Source organism: Musca domestica, unplaced genomic scaffold (assembly GCF_030504385.1).
Source record: "Musca domestica strain aabys unplaced genomic scaffold, Musca_domestica.polishedcontigs.V.1.1 5, whole genome shotgun sequence".
Lineage (NCBI taxonomy): Eukaryota > Metazoa > Arthropoda > Insecta > Diptera > Muscidae > Musca > Musca domestica.
The window spans coordinates 13,650,508-13,668,581 of NW_026712346.1; the positions used below are offsets into that span (position 1 = coordinate 13,650,508).

At 33.1% G+C, this 18,074-nt stretch overlaps 2 protein-coding genes across 8 annotated transcripts in view; one reads left to right on the forward strand and one right to left on the reverse strand.

Annotated features, from left to right (window-relative positions):
- Window positions 1–18,074, reverse strand: part of LOC101899114 (protein WBSCR14 homolog) — a 79,597-nt gene that overhangs the window by 30,321 nt on the left and 31,202 nt on the right. The gene's annotated exons all lie outside the window — the stretch shown is intronic.
- The window catches only part of LOC131804950 (gustatory and pheromone receptor 39a), a 39,102-nt gene that overhangs the window by 18,760 nt on the left and 2,268 nt on the right, over window positions 1–18,074 (forward strand). The window contains exon 2 of the mRNA XM_059128189.1: window positions 7,294–7,356. Within this exon, the coding sequence (XP_058984172.1) occupies window positions 7,294–7,356 (63 nt within the window). The remainder of the gene's footprint in view (window positions 1–7,293; window positions 7,357–18,074) is intronic.

Consider the following 18,074-nt stretch of genomic DNA (forward strand, 5'->3'; position numbering starts at 1 on the left):
TCATTTTTTGCTCTAATAAAAAATTTTGACAATACATGTAGATGTAAGAATTGTATTTTTAGGGAATTCGCCTTCTGGTCGACCTTATAATTGAGCCATGGCTGAGAGTATAAGGAATTCTAGGTTTATTTGTTGTTTGCCACATAAGGGCAACATCAATTGAAAAATGCAACCAAAACCCTGCTAATAGCTAAAATCACCGGACACCTTCACATAAGAGTTATAATGAAGCATGATCCTATACTTATAATTATTTGAAAGAATTTGTTTTTCTTTCTAAAATCTCAAATTACCAACATTTGAGGAATTTGAAAGTGGCTATATCATTTTAGGGGGCTTTATCACAATGTAGACCAACCTGATACATATTTTGTACAAACGATTCCTCATGTAATCCTTAGTACAGTATCAAATTTAAAACTTTATCGTAACTTTTGCGGAGTATGGGGCAAAATATTTGCGGCCCTTTGTGTATGGTTAAGCTATATAAAATGGACTCTAAAAAAGTTAGATCCGGGAACCCCTCTTTTGGGGTTTTTGTACACCAACCAAAAAATTTCCTAACCCCAAGATTGTCTGCGGCGCAGTGTAATTACTGACGATAGCGCATAATGCCCGTATAACGTTACCTATGATTTAAGGTTACTTTTAAGGGTTCGGAAGAATTTTCCGACCATATGAATCCTTTTCATACTATATTTTCAATTCACTCCACTATTTTGTATAGTCCGCATATTACAGTGCTTCTTCATATTTCACTGATTGAAGTTCCAATGAATTTTGCATTTTTAATTCTCATGGGATGGATTATTTCCATATCTAATCAAAATTAAAAATTTGGGTATGTCAACCATATAACAGCATATATAGAAAATAGGCAAACTTTCTGGATTTTTTCGTTTTTTTTTTTTTTCAATAAGAATTTTCAATTCCAAAAGGCATTCTGAAACAATTCTATACAAAATTCCATATCATAATAGAACAGTCAATTTTTTCAGTCCCGCGATTTATCTCAAAATTTTCTTTCATGGCAACGTTTCCACTGTAAATACAAATAACCAAAAGAAAATTTGAGTCAAATCGGCCCGGCCGTTCTCAACATATGTGTAACTATACTTTTTCAAATTTTTTACATATACATTTAAAGAGGTAGGTGCTGCCAGTTTCTCTGACCCCAAACAGATGCCAAGGGATGGAATGAGAATCAAGAAGGAGAATCAAGTCGTATACTAACTGTGGAACAGATATCTTCATGATTTTGGCAAATATAAGGATTTTAGATAAATCGAAAAATGGGCGTAAAATTGGACGTGGTCACTTTTTCTTTGCACAAAAACCTAAACCTAAATGTTCGTCCTAACATTTAAAAAAAATATCCAAATGGTTCCAGCCGGTCTCAACTGATTACCAGTTACCAACGAACAACAATTGGTTTATATATAGATTAAGAAGTAGGCGTGGTCAGTTCCTCAGCCCCCAAATAAATACTTAGGAATGAAGGGAAAGTCAACAGTATCTCGTGTAATAATTTTCAAACCGATATCTTCATTATTTGGCAAATATAAGGATTTTAGATAAATCGAAATAGTGGGCGTAAAGGTAGGCGTGGTCAAGATTTTTTTTCTTTAAAAACCTAACTCGGGGTATGACGAACGTTTGTACAAAAAATTATGCAAATCGGTTCAGCCGTTCTCAACTGATTCCATTACCAACGAACAACAATTGATTTTTATATATATAGAAGAAGAAGAAGAAGATATTGTTTCTTATATTAAAATTTGAAGCATTTTAATTTTTGCATAGAACTTGTGTGTTGCAGTGAATTCTAATATTTTGCACTCCATCAACGCTGTGTGTATCATGACATCCATTTTTTAGCAATCTCCAAGTCGGATATAAATCTTGGAACAATTTGCCCTTCAACTTCCCCAGACATTACCATGCATGGATATCTTAAGATCATTGCAAACTTATTTTTCACCCCACTCTGACAGACCAGTGTCGAGTATCGAGTGTTTTTGTGTTGTGAATTTAGGTTTAGCCTTTGTGTCAAAATTCTGGAAGGTTCATTTCCAATTTTGGCTAGTTACCATTCGAATAAGGCATGCTTGGTGCATGCACAGTTTTGGCAAGCTACCCAATGCGAAAGTATTTCGGTGGTTCTGCGATATTACATAAAAATCAAGGGAAAGTCTTTGGAGGTTTCCAAAAACCAACCAGGAATTTGGGGATCTTTGCATCTGCAGAGACAGGTTACGTCTCAAAATGTTGGGTAAACATTTAAGATTTTGTGGCTAATTTTGGATTTAAAAAATATGGAAACGATAAATTATTTCATTGGGGAGTCGCATAAAAATTGAGCAAAGCTTTGGTTCAGACACAAAACTATAATCCCAAATAAAATTGTATTCCGATTGCATTCGGATTTATTATATCAAAGTTTCAAACCGCATAAGGTTTATAGTTTTATGAACACATCTGGCATTTCGATTCTTAAACCTTAAACATTGTCAATTAGAGTTTCATTTTAGTGTATCTACTAAATAAAAAAGATTTCTAATTTCAGTTCCTAACGTTTCAGTCGATTACAGAAGAACCATGCAAAAACTTTAACATGGTTCGTGTTCTGATCTCAGAGTGCAAGAAAAGACAGACTTACACCGATTTTCTCCATTAACTCTCAGTTGCCGTATCTAAATTTTCAAATCGTTTTTTATGTGCATAGGGTAAGTGTACCAGTAGTCGGCACTTTTAGGCTTTTCAATATTTCAATCTTTCGACATTCTGTGTAAAATCTTTCAATTGCAGAAAAATAAAGTTGTTCAGATTCCATATTTTGTTTAGTTTTCGAAATAATAAACAACAATTGAATTTGTTTTTATTAAATTGGCAAAATTTGCAATTGCAAAAATGAGATTAAATAAAAAAGTACTTTTCTTATTTTTGGAATTTGTGAATTGATCTTTTTTCCTTTTGATAACCAACATTTTTTTAAATGCCACCGCTATCTAAAACGTCAAATAGCTGATTTAATTAATTTAGAAAAGTTGGTCAAAAACCACAAATAAAAGCAACTGCCGACTCAAAACTATTTTTTTATTTGAGTAGTTTTTGGATTATTTTTTAATACTTTTCTCAAGTTTTAATGAAATAGATCAAACATGATATTTTTCTAGTAATCAGCGCCCCTGCCGACTACTGGCAAATCTCTATTTTCCTGTCCCTAATGTCGGCATTGAATAATAAAAGAAAAAAATGCTTGATCAAGTATGTTTTTTAAGTTATAAAATGATCTTTAGACTGTTATTTACTATTATAAAATATTTCTGATTCCAAAAGTATTAAATTTAATTTACTTAAATCGATTATTAAGTTGATGCCACTACTAATTTTTTCGTTACAAACAAGCACTATCGCTCACGTTGGAAGACAAGAATGATCGGAGCTCATTGTTTTTTTACAGAAAGAGAACAGAGAACACTGTTCACGTTTTTTGCAATTATTTCATTATTTGGTCAATTCTATTCTTAGTTATTTAAGTTTAAATTTCAAAACTGACGACTACTGGGACATGCCGAACTTAGGCGCACTTACCCCACATATACAAAAAAAAAAAAATAATAAATGTTCATGTAATTTAATTTTTTAGATCTAAGAAAAAATTGATTTATATGAAAGTACTAAAATATAAGAAAATTTTTGGACAAAAAAAATGCTAAACTCTTAATTGCAAAAAGCTAAGAAAAATGCTAAATGAAAATTTTACAGCTAAATACAAAAAATAAAAGCTAAATTTAGCTGCAAAAATGCTAAAATGGCCACACTGCTTGTTCCCCTGAGTGGACTTAACATGTGAGGAACTGGGTTTTTGGAAATTCGGACGAAAATGCACTAAATACTTTACCACTAGTATGTATGTGTAGAGCTAGAATTTTGAAATTATAAACATGTTTTTTTTTTTAAGATTCGTTCTAAAAGAGAACGAAGAGTATTAAAAGATAATAAATATGGTCTCAGTGGCATTGAGTAAATTGCTACGTGACATCAACTTTAGTGGGAACTTTAACATGGGATTGATTGTTGTGTCGTGCTACTTTGCCAAATGCCCAAAATGTTACTACATATCCCATTTAAATACCACAAGCTAACCAATTAAATTAATGTACTCATAAAGCCAGAGTGTTGACCTTTGCAAGAGATGAGCATCTAACGGACTACATGTGTGTGTGTGTGTGTTTCTCAACGCGAACCCTTTTCATTCTTTAAGTTCCCTGTTTCAAGCACAAGGTGTGTCTGGTTACCCTAAAATTTGTAACAATTGTTACAAGTTGTTACTGGAAATCGTCTGTTAACGCGAAAGTTCTGCAAAAGAGAGAGAGAAATTTTGACAGTTCATATATTGAGAGTTTGCAAATTCTTGCTGGACAAATTTCTTCTTGCAATCACTTGCAACTCATCTTCTTCTCATTCATCGACATTCAATTAGATGTTTTCTATTGTTTATTTATTTCTTTTGTGTTTTCAATTTGAAAAAAAAAATTTTTTTGGAATTAGCAAGACTAATTGTTTTTAGAGAGCAACTTTACAAAATGTGGAAAACCGTAAATATTAATATGTAATAAGAAAACAAAAGACTATTTCTAAAATGTTTAGACAAACGCAATTAGCACAAGTTTAAGGAATTCCTGGGGAACGCATCAAATGTCCCTTTTATTTATAAAACTTTTAAAATTGGTGGTGCTTCCTTTTTTTAATTCTTTTAATGGGGGACAAATTGGTTTGTTTTGACAAAACAGCTGATTAGTTGTAAGCTTGTGCAGGAATACCGTCTGTTTACTTTTCACATTTTCCTTGCAAAAGAGAAAAACACTACCATACTCTCTCAGAAAGATGTTGCTGGACAATTCCTGCAGGAAAAGTAACCAGACACACCTACAATTTGGGTTCGTTACTATCCATAAGTTTTTATGCCGTATTTCATCCGTCGTCAAGGAGATTTGGCGCGCATTCACCACGACTGGTTACTAATTACTTACAACCATATAAAGTACCTGCTGAGTTGTAGCATTTGCACTTAGTTATTTACGAAATGTTCGGCGATTTGGATTTAAAACCTTTCCTTTGGACTTTAAACTTGTACGGATTATTTAACTGTGACTTTGTCGATTCGTATGACGAGGACGGCTATTTCCGCAGAACACTCCATAATCGAGTGCATTCGGTCGCTGTGTTGCTATTGGTCCAAGCTCTGTGTGCATTTCTTTTTCTTTACTGGTTGTTGTTTCGAAAACAATTCGACATCGATGCCTACAACTCAACGGGAAACATTTATTTGAATATATATTACGCCTTCGGTTGTGTCTTGGTTTCGGTTATTTATTTTTACTTCTTCACCGGCCAGTTGTGTTTCATGCAAACTTTGGACACGGTTTTGAGGTATCAGGAGGAGTTTTCGCAGTATCGCTGTTCGAACTGGAATTTACGCCACTGGTTCTGGATATACGTGTTTCTGGCCACTACCGAGATCCTGAACAATTATCGGGCCTTTGAGTCCACAAATGTGGCGACTTTGGCCAACATTTGTTTCCAGTTGATGAGCAATTTGGTGTTTCTCCTCTGCGGCATAATAATACTGCTGTATGTGGCCGTAATAAAAATTGTCAAGAGCTGTTTGCGACATGTGAATAAGGAAATCCACCGATTGTTGTTGGGAAAGAAGTCGAAAGGAAAAAATCGCAATTTGAAAGAGTGGATGGAGAGTCGAAAAAAATTATTAGATTTTTGTCAGAACGAATTGAGTGAACGATTTGGCATCATTTTGCTGGTGATATTGGCCTTTATGGTTTTTTCGGCACCCTCGGGACCCTTCTATTTTATATCGGTTACGCTGAAATTAGGCTTCGAATACAATTGGGCATTTGTCTGCAACGCTATTATGGTATTTTACTGGAGTGTACCATGGGTGATAGTCTTTATTGCTGTCATGTCGTGCACGGTTGAGGAGCAGGTAAATAACCATAAGTATTTACGAGAAGGAAAATAAACTAACTGTGTAACATTTTTGGGTTGGATCGTTGAACGATTTTTTTACCATGTGAGTTATAAAGTTTATCCACCAAAATTTAAAAAAAAACTACGGGAAAAATAACGGTTTCGTTTTTACAGTATCGTCTTGGTCTTAGTTAATATCTGAATTTATATTTTAATATTATATTTTAATATTTTATATATTGATGTTTCCATACATTCTTCTGGAAATTTGTGATATAAGGATACGAAAAGTACTAAATGGTACGAAATGTTAGTGGCGAGATTTAAGCAATGCATCAACCTCATGATCTAATGCAGGATACTTAGTTCAAAATTGTACAGGACTGTAGAACTGTGTTGGAAGAACGGATATGGTTGTCAAGATTTGTAGGGTAACGAGACACTTACATAAAATGGGATAAGGGGTTGGCTGGGCCGAACTTTTAATACCCTCCACCATTATCTTATGGTCTATACGACGGCATGGCCCTGCATAGGTAACTTTTGTCATGAGCCATTACAATATTCAAATGCGAAACTTAAAAAAAAATCTGTGAATAATGTAGCTCAAATCATCAAAATATCGAATGTCGAGAGGTACCATTATATGGGGCTATACGAAGACGTGGACCTGAACAGACATCAGACATAGAATTTTATGCTGATCAAGTATATATATATACTTTGTGGGGTCTAAAATGTAAATTTCGAGGTGTTACACACGGAATGACAAACTTACTATGGAGGGGGGTATACAAATGAAACAAAAAATAGAGAACTATCTGAAAAGCAAAACTAAAAGATTTTCATCTTGTAAATAGTTTAACAACGTTAACTAAAATTCGACGTAGCGTACACAAATAGTCAACTTCACCACTATGATAAAATGTTTTGTACGTCCGTATTACCCAAATTCGACACATCTTGACATCTATCAACAAAAATGTATACTGTTTTAAATTACATTTATTGTATATTCATTTCTATTTTCAACACAAAAAATATGAATTATTCAAATATCAATGTTAAAAATGTTCAAATATGAAATTACGTACGTGAAAATACGTCGGGCGTAGTATTTGTGTAACATTCATATACATAAATACATATGTTTTAGTTGTGTGGTTAAATAATTTTATTCTTAAATAAAATTAATTAAGAATAAATAATTTTATTCTTAAATAAAAATATTTCTTTTCAAAAAAAGAAAAACTCAAAACTTCTTTCATAATTATGCATCAAAATTATTCGTTCTTTTTTCAGGCAAATAAAACCGCAAAGATTCTGGCCAGATATTCGAGGAGTAATACCGGTGCTGATAAAATGGTATGTTACGAAATTTGTTAAATACCCATATTGAAAATGGAGAATTAGTATCTTTCATTAGACTGCTTGTGTGTTTTTGATATCATATGAAGCGATTTTAAAGGTCATCGAGAAACATGTAAACATTGAAGTTTAGAAAGGCCTTTTTCGGCTTTTTGGATAAGATGAGTTTTGGAGCATGCGACCTAATTCCGAATGGAATAATATCTAACAATTTTGAGCCTATACATATTTATATCAACCCATACCTGAATAATAATTTTGTGAGGAAGTTCTCAATTTTTGTTTATTTGCCATCCCAACAAAAAATTATTTTAAAAATAATTATCAGGGAGATAGGTACCACGAATGATTTCAAATTGTGTTAACAGCAAAGACATAGAAGTATAAGATAGGACAAGACAGAGTCAAAATATGGCAACCCTGTGAAAATACCTTTGTAGTTATGACATCATAACAACATAGTTACCAAAGTTAACGGATTTAAACCGCTAAGGTCATAGGCAAATTTTTGGAAAGGTCTATGGAATAGAATTTGGAACCCACATTTTTGTATTTTTCTAACTTTTATTTGTTGTGGCTTTTATATTAACATGCCTCTGTCAAGAGCTGTAACTCTATGTATTGTAGACACAAACCATTTGCATTTTGTCTAGTCTTTACCATTTTAGGTCTTTGTTTACCCAACAACCATTGTCATATTTGCGAATTATTTGTCTCAAACTATTCATAACTAGAGGAAAGATCTCTCGAGAGAAATCATTTTCCTTGGAATAGAACTCCGTGCGGATATTCACGATCGGGCGGTATATTTTTATTTGATATAATATTTAAGACACACCCAAATCATAACATGTCGTTGTTAACAATGACAATTAAGATAAGAATTCCAAAAGGAGTTGCCTTCAAAAAGTCCCCATGTTTAGCATTGATATTCCTCAATTTATTTACCGGAAGTATTGTCCATATTCGCACCAGATATAAGTTTGATTCGAATACAACGGTTTCCATTTTATGATTTTACAAAATGTTTACCATTTGTGGGGAAGGCGCAAAGAAGCGTAGGCCGATGTTTCCAACTGAAATGTAATATTGAAAGCAATTGCGACGCATTTCACGGTTCCTTAGAATTATGATTATTCAAACTATCAACCCTTTACCAAAAAGAGTTGCCGATATTGTACATTTTCTCATCTGAACTAAGCGTGATAGAAATATTACGATATGCAAAATTTCAACCAAATCGGTTACTCGTGTCGTGTAGGAGGTAACAGTAGTCCTTCTGAAGGAGAAGGAGGAGGAGTCCTTCACTTAAGTACATCCTTCACGACGGGAGTATTCATTTTGTTTGAAACTTTGCACATCGTACATTGTTCAAATCAGATTTGACATTGTTTATCTTCTAACTCAGAAATATTACGATATGTCAAAAATCATAGAAAGCCATACGGATGGACGGACATCGATTCCAAATGATATGATATTCCACTGATAATATCCAAAAATAAAGATGTACAGCATATGCGGTTAAAAGGCTAAGGCCATAAAATTCCCTATAAAGGTTATACCAACACTGGATATGTCCGGTTTTGTTTTATTTTTACAAATGTCACAGGTCAATCACCAATCAAATTAAAAATAAACATTACGATTAATTCAATTAACAAAAACTAACGAAAATAAATTCATTTTCAAAATTGATGATTGAATAATTAATTCTATGTGTAATCTATTAATTAAATTCTTATCGCTAATACCATCTTTGGCGGGACAGCCATAGACAGTAGTCAACCAATGCGCCACATTGACGTGTGTGTAGTATTAACTTCCTACGGACAAAGACGGACGTTGCATCGCCCATCCCATGGACAGTTATTTGAAAATCCTTTTTAAATTTGTGCGTGTCCTGGGCATTATGCCGGTCGAATACCGCGTAGAAGAACAGAAACTGGTCGGAACGAAACGATACGTTAATCACATGTTTCGGCTGACCATATTTGTGCTAATCCTAAATGAGTTACTTGTCATTTTCGTCTGCATATCGGCTATCAACAACTATTTTGATTTCTTCGAAGACAGCAAGACAAGCAGTGGCCTAGCGGCATTGCAGATTTTGCAAAGCGGTTTGAATCAGATGAGCCTAAATACTATATTCTTTATCTTTCGCATGGAAAACGTCAAGGCATTCAACCTAGTTCTGACCGTGTACAAGCAACATTTTCCGAACCGCGAAAGCAGAAGAAGATCCACCGAAAATAAAATCAGGTTGCAGTGCTCGCTACACCTGATGTTGGTCGTGGTGTTTGTGTCAAATGTGGTCGTGTCTTCTTTGTACGTTCGAATGATGTCCTGGGACATAGTCGCTTGCAATATCATCCTAACGTGCACCAACTTCATTTATTCGTCCCTCTACTTCTGTTGTCTGTCGTGCCTGCTGCAAATGTTGAACAGACTCTTGAAGTCGTACAATGACAAATTGCAGATAAAAGTGAAGATGCGAAATTCATGCAACGAGATCGTTGCCATACTGAGAGAACGCAACAAGTTACTGGCTCTGTGTTCGTGCAATCTGAACGTGCAATACGGCTTGGCAATGCTCACCCAGTCGCTATCCGTATTAATCTGTATATCGGCGTTTTTATTTCTTAGCACTGTGACCATAAATGTTCAGTATATGGACATAGGTCCTCTGATTTTCATGGCACTGACGCCCATGACACTGTATGCCTTGCCACCGGTCATTATCTATTGTAACGTTTTGTGGGTGAATAATTTAGACAAAGAGGTAAAGCATATTTCCAATGGGCAGTATCATCCGATTGGTAGACAAAAAGTTGTGCAAACAAATTCATTCAAATGGCAACAGTGGCCCAAAGGGGAAATTATAGGAACAAAGAAAGTTCATGAAACGGCAAATTAGGTTAGGCAGGCGATCGAAACCGAAAGTTTCCTTACATTAATTCTTAGTACATTTCTTTTGGTCCATTTGTCAAGGAAATTAATTTAAATTAATTAAACTTGTCCATGGATCACTTGCATGTTCAATAGTTCACTTAATTACTATATACAGACACACAACACACAACATTATTATTATTATTATTATTATTATTATTATTATTATTATTATTATTATTATTATTATTATTATTATTATTATTATTATTATTATTATTATTATTATTATTATTATTATTATTATTATTATTATTATTATTATTATTATTATTATTATTATTATTATTATTATTATTATTGTCATTATTATTATTATTATTATTTATTATTATTATTATTCTTAATATTATTATTCTTAATATTATTATTATTATTATTATTATTATTATTATTATTATTATTATTATTATTATTATTATTATTATTATTATTATTATTATTATTATTATTATTATTATTATTATTATTATTATTATTATTATTATTATTATTATTATTATTATTATTATTATTATTATTATTATTATTACAATTATCATTATTATTTTTCCAATTATTATTGTTTCATAAGTTATGGCAGATAAAAGTATTGATATCTATGATCTTCATAACAGGTCTTGTGTTATCAAAAATGTTTGTATGTGTGCATATTTCGCTTTCTTTCGCGTTTTGTTTGTCAAAATCTTTAACCCTATGTAGAGGAGGTATCAGAAGAAATTGTCCGATCTCTACCATCTTTATTACAGATCTTGTGTTGATGGAAATATTGAGATGTACCAAGTTTGGAATGGAATCCGATGTTGATTTTGCTTTTTATCAGCTTCATGAGGGGGAGGTACCAGATGGAGAAGGCCGATATACCCTATCTTCACAACAGATATTGTGTTAGTAGAAATAATGGAATGTGTGAAATATAAAGAGAACCTGATGCTTATTTTGGATTTTATAAAAAAAATTTACGCATTGTGGGTAGGTACCAGAAGGAATGGACCGATCTCTGCCGCTTTTTAACAGACCCTGTGTTGATAGAAATATTTAGATGCGCCAAGTCTAAATAGAATCCGATGTTAATTTCGCGTTTTATGAGCTTAATGAATATTCAAAATTTCGAGCTTTGGTGGGGGAGGTACCAGAAGGAGTGGACCGATATAATCCGCCTTGGGTTTATAAAAATATTAGGATGTGTGAAATTTGAAGACAATCGGACTCTTACATTACATTTTATAAGAGTTGTAATTATTCTAAATTTGGGCCCTTTGTGGGGAAGGTACTTGATGGAGTGGACTGATATTGTCCATTTTCGCAACCGACCTTTGCACAGTTGGAACAAAATCGGGTTATCGCTTCTCTTCTGTGCAGAAAATATATTTTGTGAAAATTGCGACCTTTTGTAGTGGGTGTACCAGAAGGAGTGGATCGATATTGCCCGCCTCCGAACTCGATCTAAGTTTGACAAAAATATTCCGATGTACCAAGTTTGGACCAAATCAGATACGTCAGGCAGACAGACAGACGGACGGACATAGCTAGATCAACTCCAAATGTCCTGAAACGGATTTGGTCCAAAGAGATCTAGGGTCTAAAACCGTTATTTCGACTAGCATGTGATATATACCCTATCTAGCCATATGGCAGAGAGATAATAAAAAAAATGTGGCTTATATATAAAGAAGTAATTCTTTAAAAAGTTTCCTTATCGATAAAAAACTCAGATTGAAATTGCTACGGCATCGCTTGGTACGGGAAATGTTGTCACTTAACAAGCAAATGAAATTTTATGCTTTTATCACTCATCTCAGGTCAGTGAACAAATCATTCAATCGAACCAGTTCATTCGTTTACCGTACAACTATAATTTATACATCAAGGATTGGTTAAAACTTTAATTTTGTCTATGTTTTGCAAATACACCTTTTTAGAAACTCTACATCACAGGAAACGTATGTTTTTTTCGACTTGACCAATAAGTAGTAGATTTTTGTAATCTTTTTATCTTAGCGGGTGCATCTTTTTATCTTCTCTCCTCAAGAGCACCTAAGTTTGGCATTTAGTTTCTTTGCCCATTTAGTTCAGTCGATCCTTTAAGGTCATTAATTTCTTTTCGTTCTACAATTCCCTATACAGTATCAGAGCAAAGACCTAAAATGGTAAAGACTAGACAAAATGCATTTTGAGCAGATGGTTTGTGTCTATACTATCCAGAATAACAGCTCATGACATTATCATGTTAATATAAAAAGCACATTTATAGAAAAAAATGACAAAAGTTTGAAAAATCCAAAAATAGGATTTCAAAATTCTATGTCATAGACTTTCCCAATCAATTACATATTACCTAAGCGGTTTAAATCGCTTAACATTGCTAACTATGTTGTTACGATATCATAACAACAGAGGTAATTTCACAGGGTTGCCATATTTTGATTCTGTCTTGTTCCATATCTATGTTTCTATGTCTTTGATCAGAGTTTTTTTTTTCAGTCGCTCCATTTTAGTTAATCGTCCGTCCATGTGAAGAGTGTTCAAATATATATATTTGTAGACTTTGCAATTGAGAAACAATCTTTTTTATGTTAATAAAAACTGAATGAATTAATAAAAACCAAGAATGACTTAGGGGAGAAAAGAAGAAAAATTGAGAAAAGTGACCATTTAAATTTGTCTCTATCTGTTGAGAATGGATTTTCGATTTTGATAATCAACAGAGGCCGAAACTGATTTTTCGACGTTTAACAGCCTGTTTTTTGGAACAGTATTTTTTTCATTCGTTTGGAGTTTTGGCCATAGAAAATATATTTTGCATTACATTTTATATAAACATGCAATGCAAAACCCCAAAATATATTGTCTTTCACCAAAATTCCAAACGAATGAAAAAATACTGTTACAAAAACAGGCTGTATGTATGAATGGGCCCACATCTCTTACAGCCTTTTTTATTTTGAATAATTTCACTCGAATCGTTTGTATTTAAACGTAATCGTTTTAACTTTGGTCTTTATTAAAATTTTTGCTTTGATATTTCAGTATTTCCATAATTATTATTTTGTATATTTTCTGATTCATTTTATGAGGAATTATACTGCTTGTGGCAACACCAATAAATTCAATTCAATTGTAAGATGCGCGAACAGAATACTGATGTCCAATAATCAAAATAATCGTTTTTTCCTGATGTTTTCTTCCGCACTTTTTTGTTATAAAAATAACAAATGCAAGGCAAAGTAAAAGCTTTTTGTGAAGCAATGACATGAAATGAAAATAAAGATTGGACAAAATGCATATTACAGTTTAAATTTTGGATCAAGTAATAGATGGCCGACCACATGACTAAAATGCATTAGAAACGTTACAAAAATCCGTTATTCCGAAATCGCAGAAAAACGAAGGAAACCCGCAAATAAAAGCATGAGAAATAATAGATATGAATATCTATCTAGAACATTGCCTTGAACATTCAATCGATAAAAACCAGCTACGTCATGATATGTTGATATAACACATATTTCCACTACCAATGCCAACTATTGAATAAAAAGAATCCATGAAATGTCCCGTCTTATTATATTATATGTTTTTGTGTGGATATTGCCGACAGAAAAAATAGTTACTCTAAAAACCAAATATGTTTTAATTCCACAATTGTGCACCGCATGGCTAACTTTTACTATAGAAATCTCTGTCTGTCCCTTACAAGCGTTTCCATTAAAAAGAACGCGACACAACAAATCCCCCTTATTTCGCACACGAAGTTCCAGTATAGATGCTGATATCGCGGATGACATAAGTAGTTCGTCATATGTGACCCATAACTGTCTGGAATGATTAGTGATCGGATTCATTTGCATTAATGCTGCATTCATTGGCATCTTATTGTCGGCATATTTCTCGCATTGAAGAAGACAGCAAGATCGATGAGTTAGGAGATTAACTTTACACATTTCGTCAAGTGCCATGTTGTTGGCTTTTTTAAGATATAAGTGGTTGCTAAGGGTTTCTGTTCTGGTATGATCTTTCTGAATTTTTGGTCAGTTTTTGATATTTGCTCTAGTTTTTCAGATAGCGCTTAATTTTTCATTTTTCTCAATGGTCTCGAAAGAGTGGAAATGAACCAAATTGTAAATAACTTTGTTTTTATACCCTCCACCATACTATGGAGGGTACATTAACTTTGTCATTCCGTTTGTAACTCCTCGAAATACTCATGCCAGACCCAACAAAGTATATATATTCTTGATTGATTTAGCGATGTCCGTCTGTCTGTTGTAATCACGTTATCTTTCGAACGTATTGAGATAGAAGGCTACAATTTTGCACACATGTTTATTTTGTAGGCAGGTTAAGTTCGCAAATAGGCCATGTAGATCCACGTCTTCGAATAGCCCTCATATAACGGTACCTACGTATAATCGGTATTTTGATTATTTTAGCTACATTATTCACCGGAATTGTTTCAAATTTGGTATTTAAAGTTTGTAATGGATACTACAGTCTGTGGCAGAAAATTGTATGTGCAGGTCCACGTTTTCGTATAGCCTCCATATAACGGTACCTCCCAATATTCGGCATTTTGATAATTTTAGCGTCATTAATTGCCGGAGTAGTTTCAAATTACGTATTTAGAGTTCGTAATGGGAACTACAGTCTGTGACAGAAAATTGTCTATGCAGGCCAGATCTTCGTATAGGCCCCATACATCAGTACCTCCCTATATTCGGTATTTTGACGATTTTAGTTACAATACTCACCGAAATTGTTTGAGATGTCGTATTTAAAGTTCGAAAAGGATGCTACAGTCTGTGAAAGAGATTTGTCTATGCAGGTCCAGGTCTTCGTATCTTAGCTCCGATATAACGCTACCTCCCTATATACTATATTTTGACAATTTTAGCTACATTATTCACCGTTTATTTCACGTTTCGAATTTGAATATGGTAATGGCTTATGACAACCAATGCTTATGTAGGTCCACGTCGTATAGACCCCAATATATATTCGGTATTTTTAAAATTTTAACAGAACTTTAAGCGGATTTTATTTTTTGAAAATTTCCAAATTCGTTCCAATTGGTGGAAGTTATTTAAAGTTCGGTCCGGCCGAACTTACTGCTTTTTAACTTGTTCTATATATTTTCCTAACAATTCAGGTATAAAAACAATTATTATGTTGCCCATTAACGTCGAAAATATACATTTACTAGCTGGCCCAATGTCTTTGTCTTAAATGCATAGTTTTTAAAGCATAATAATTCACAGATCTGGCTCAAATAAGTGGCATAATTTTAAATACAAATGATAAGTAGAAATAAATAAGTAGAAATAAATACGCATCGCATAAATGTCAATACAGGTTCACGTACCGGGCGACTTATGGTGTTTTCAAAAACCTTTTTAAAAACCTGATCCCATTTTTCAGAGGTTTTAATTTGACAGTTAAAAACATAAATAACAAATACACATATATTAAAAAGTATACATCAACTACCCCCAACTTATCCTAGACACACATTTTATGCCAAATCGATTCGAAAATATATTTTGAGTTCTCAATGGTGGATTATTTCCATATCTAGCCATTTTTTTTGGAGTTTTGGACCTCAGAATCGATAGTTATTTCTAAATTGAAATCCTGGCAATATGACTTTAATTTAAAGTTTCATCGGTTTAAAAAGGTTAGGGACCACATAAAGTATGTTAAAGAGTTGAAATCTTTGTCGATTAAATTATGTCCGTGAGCCTCTCCGTTCACCATTTGCAATTACAACAGAGGTCACCAAATTTAATATGTGTCTTTCAAAAAGGTTGCACAGGCTTTGAGGTATTTTAAAGATCTCAAAAGCATTTTCGAGCTTATAAATCATCTGCAAAAAAATTATAACAAAATTTCACATTACGATTTATTTTCTATTCTCCGATACCACTTTATACTCGTTATATCATCCTATTTAATAAAATTTTCAAACCTCAATTATCAACGTTATAAAGGGTTTAGCAATATTTTGCAAATCAAAAGTTTTGAATTTGTAACTTTTAGAATACCATGTTGTAAGTTATTTAGTTTTTACCAGTGTAATATCCTATGCCAATTAATCTATATCCGTCTGTGTATGCGGCCGTTCGTTGAAATCGCAATAAAGGCGAAATATTTAAATTAATCTTTGAACATTAATAATACAACTAAAAATTCGTAAAAAAAATCGGTTCAGCCGTTTTCAACTGATTCCATTACCAACGAACAACAATTGATTTTTATATAAATAGACTAGCTGGCCCGGTACGCGTTGCCGGCCCGTAATTTTAGTCTTCAATGCTATTATATCATCCACCTTGGAAAGGAGGGTATATTAACTTTTCATTCCATTTGTAACATTACTAAATGTTCGTCATAGACCCCATTAAATATGCATATATATTCATAATCAGCATAAAACTCTAAGTCGATTTGTCCGTCTATATGTCTGTTTGTTTAAATTACGATACAGCCCACATTATTTGACGTATAGCGTCAAAATTTAGCCGAAAATTTTGTATTGTGTATAGGATGGTTGGTATTGAAATAATCTATCGGTTCACGTTGTGATAGAGTCCCCATATAACGGTATCTCTCGAAATTCGGTATTTTGATGATTTTTGCCACATTTCACCTCGGATTTGTCTAACACATATAACGATACCTACCTATATTGGGTATGTTGATAATCCACCCATTTACGCGTATAATTGTTTCAAATTTGGTATTTTAGAAGGTTTAATAGATGACAATCCTTGAAGTATAAAATTGTCCACAGAGGTTCCCGTTTTGGTATGGCCCCATATAACGGCCTCATTCACTTTGTGGTTTTTTGATAAGTTAACTGCATTATTCAAACAGTCTTACTGGTATATGAAGTTTAAAGTGAAACACGCTTGAATTTAGATACTTTTATATAAAAATGGTTCCTTTACCCTCAGATGGATGATAGTAATAATTCTGCCCGGCCGAACTTAATTTTTTTATTGTTTTTAAAGTAATATGAATTATTTGTCATTGAAATTGCGCGTTGGAGACCCCATAATTTCCATATCTTTCATCATAGTATAATTCAAAGACGATTAAACAAATGTCCGGTCCCTAAATCATATGATGGTTATACAAAACGTGATCAGTTTTTGCATAGATGGTTTCTTAACAAATTACCAACATTTGCCGAAATTAGTATGAAAATATGGTTAAAATGTAAGATATACTTGAAATCGGGTTGTATCCTTATCCGGGGGTTATGGCCCATATCATAAACTGCAAAAGTGATTTAAGGTATCGTGAAAGTTTAGGAAAAATTTCTGAAAGAATAGAAATCCTTTTCCCTTTATATTCCGTATTTCACTGATTGCAGTCCCAATGAATTTTGCATATTGAGTTCTCATTGGACGGATTATTGTCATGTGATAGAAGTAGGTAGGTCCACGTGTTGAAATGAGCCCCATAACGTTTTGTCGGTTATTTTTGCTTATTTAAATGTGTTCGCATCTTCCAGCTGAAGCACGATGTAGATCCTGGAGTTGAAAGCTAAATGCCAATTTCAGACATGAAAGATCGCTATTTAACATCGTATTGGGTACTTTTTCATTTTTGATATTATTCATTCAGAATTCAAAACAATAAAAAATGTACACTTCTAAATAGTTTTTAAATTGAACAAAATTTCACGCCAAAAGGATTTCTTCTTTTATATTTTTATTGGCAATTTTTTTTGCAAGATTCCATTCCGAAGTTGTATGAAT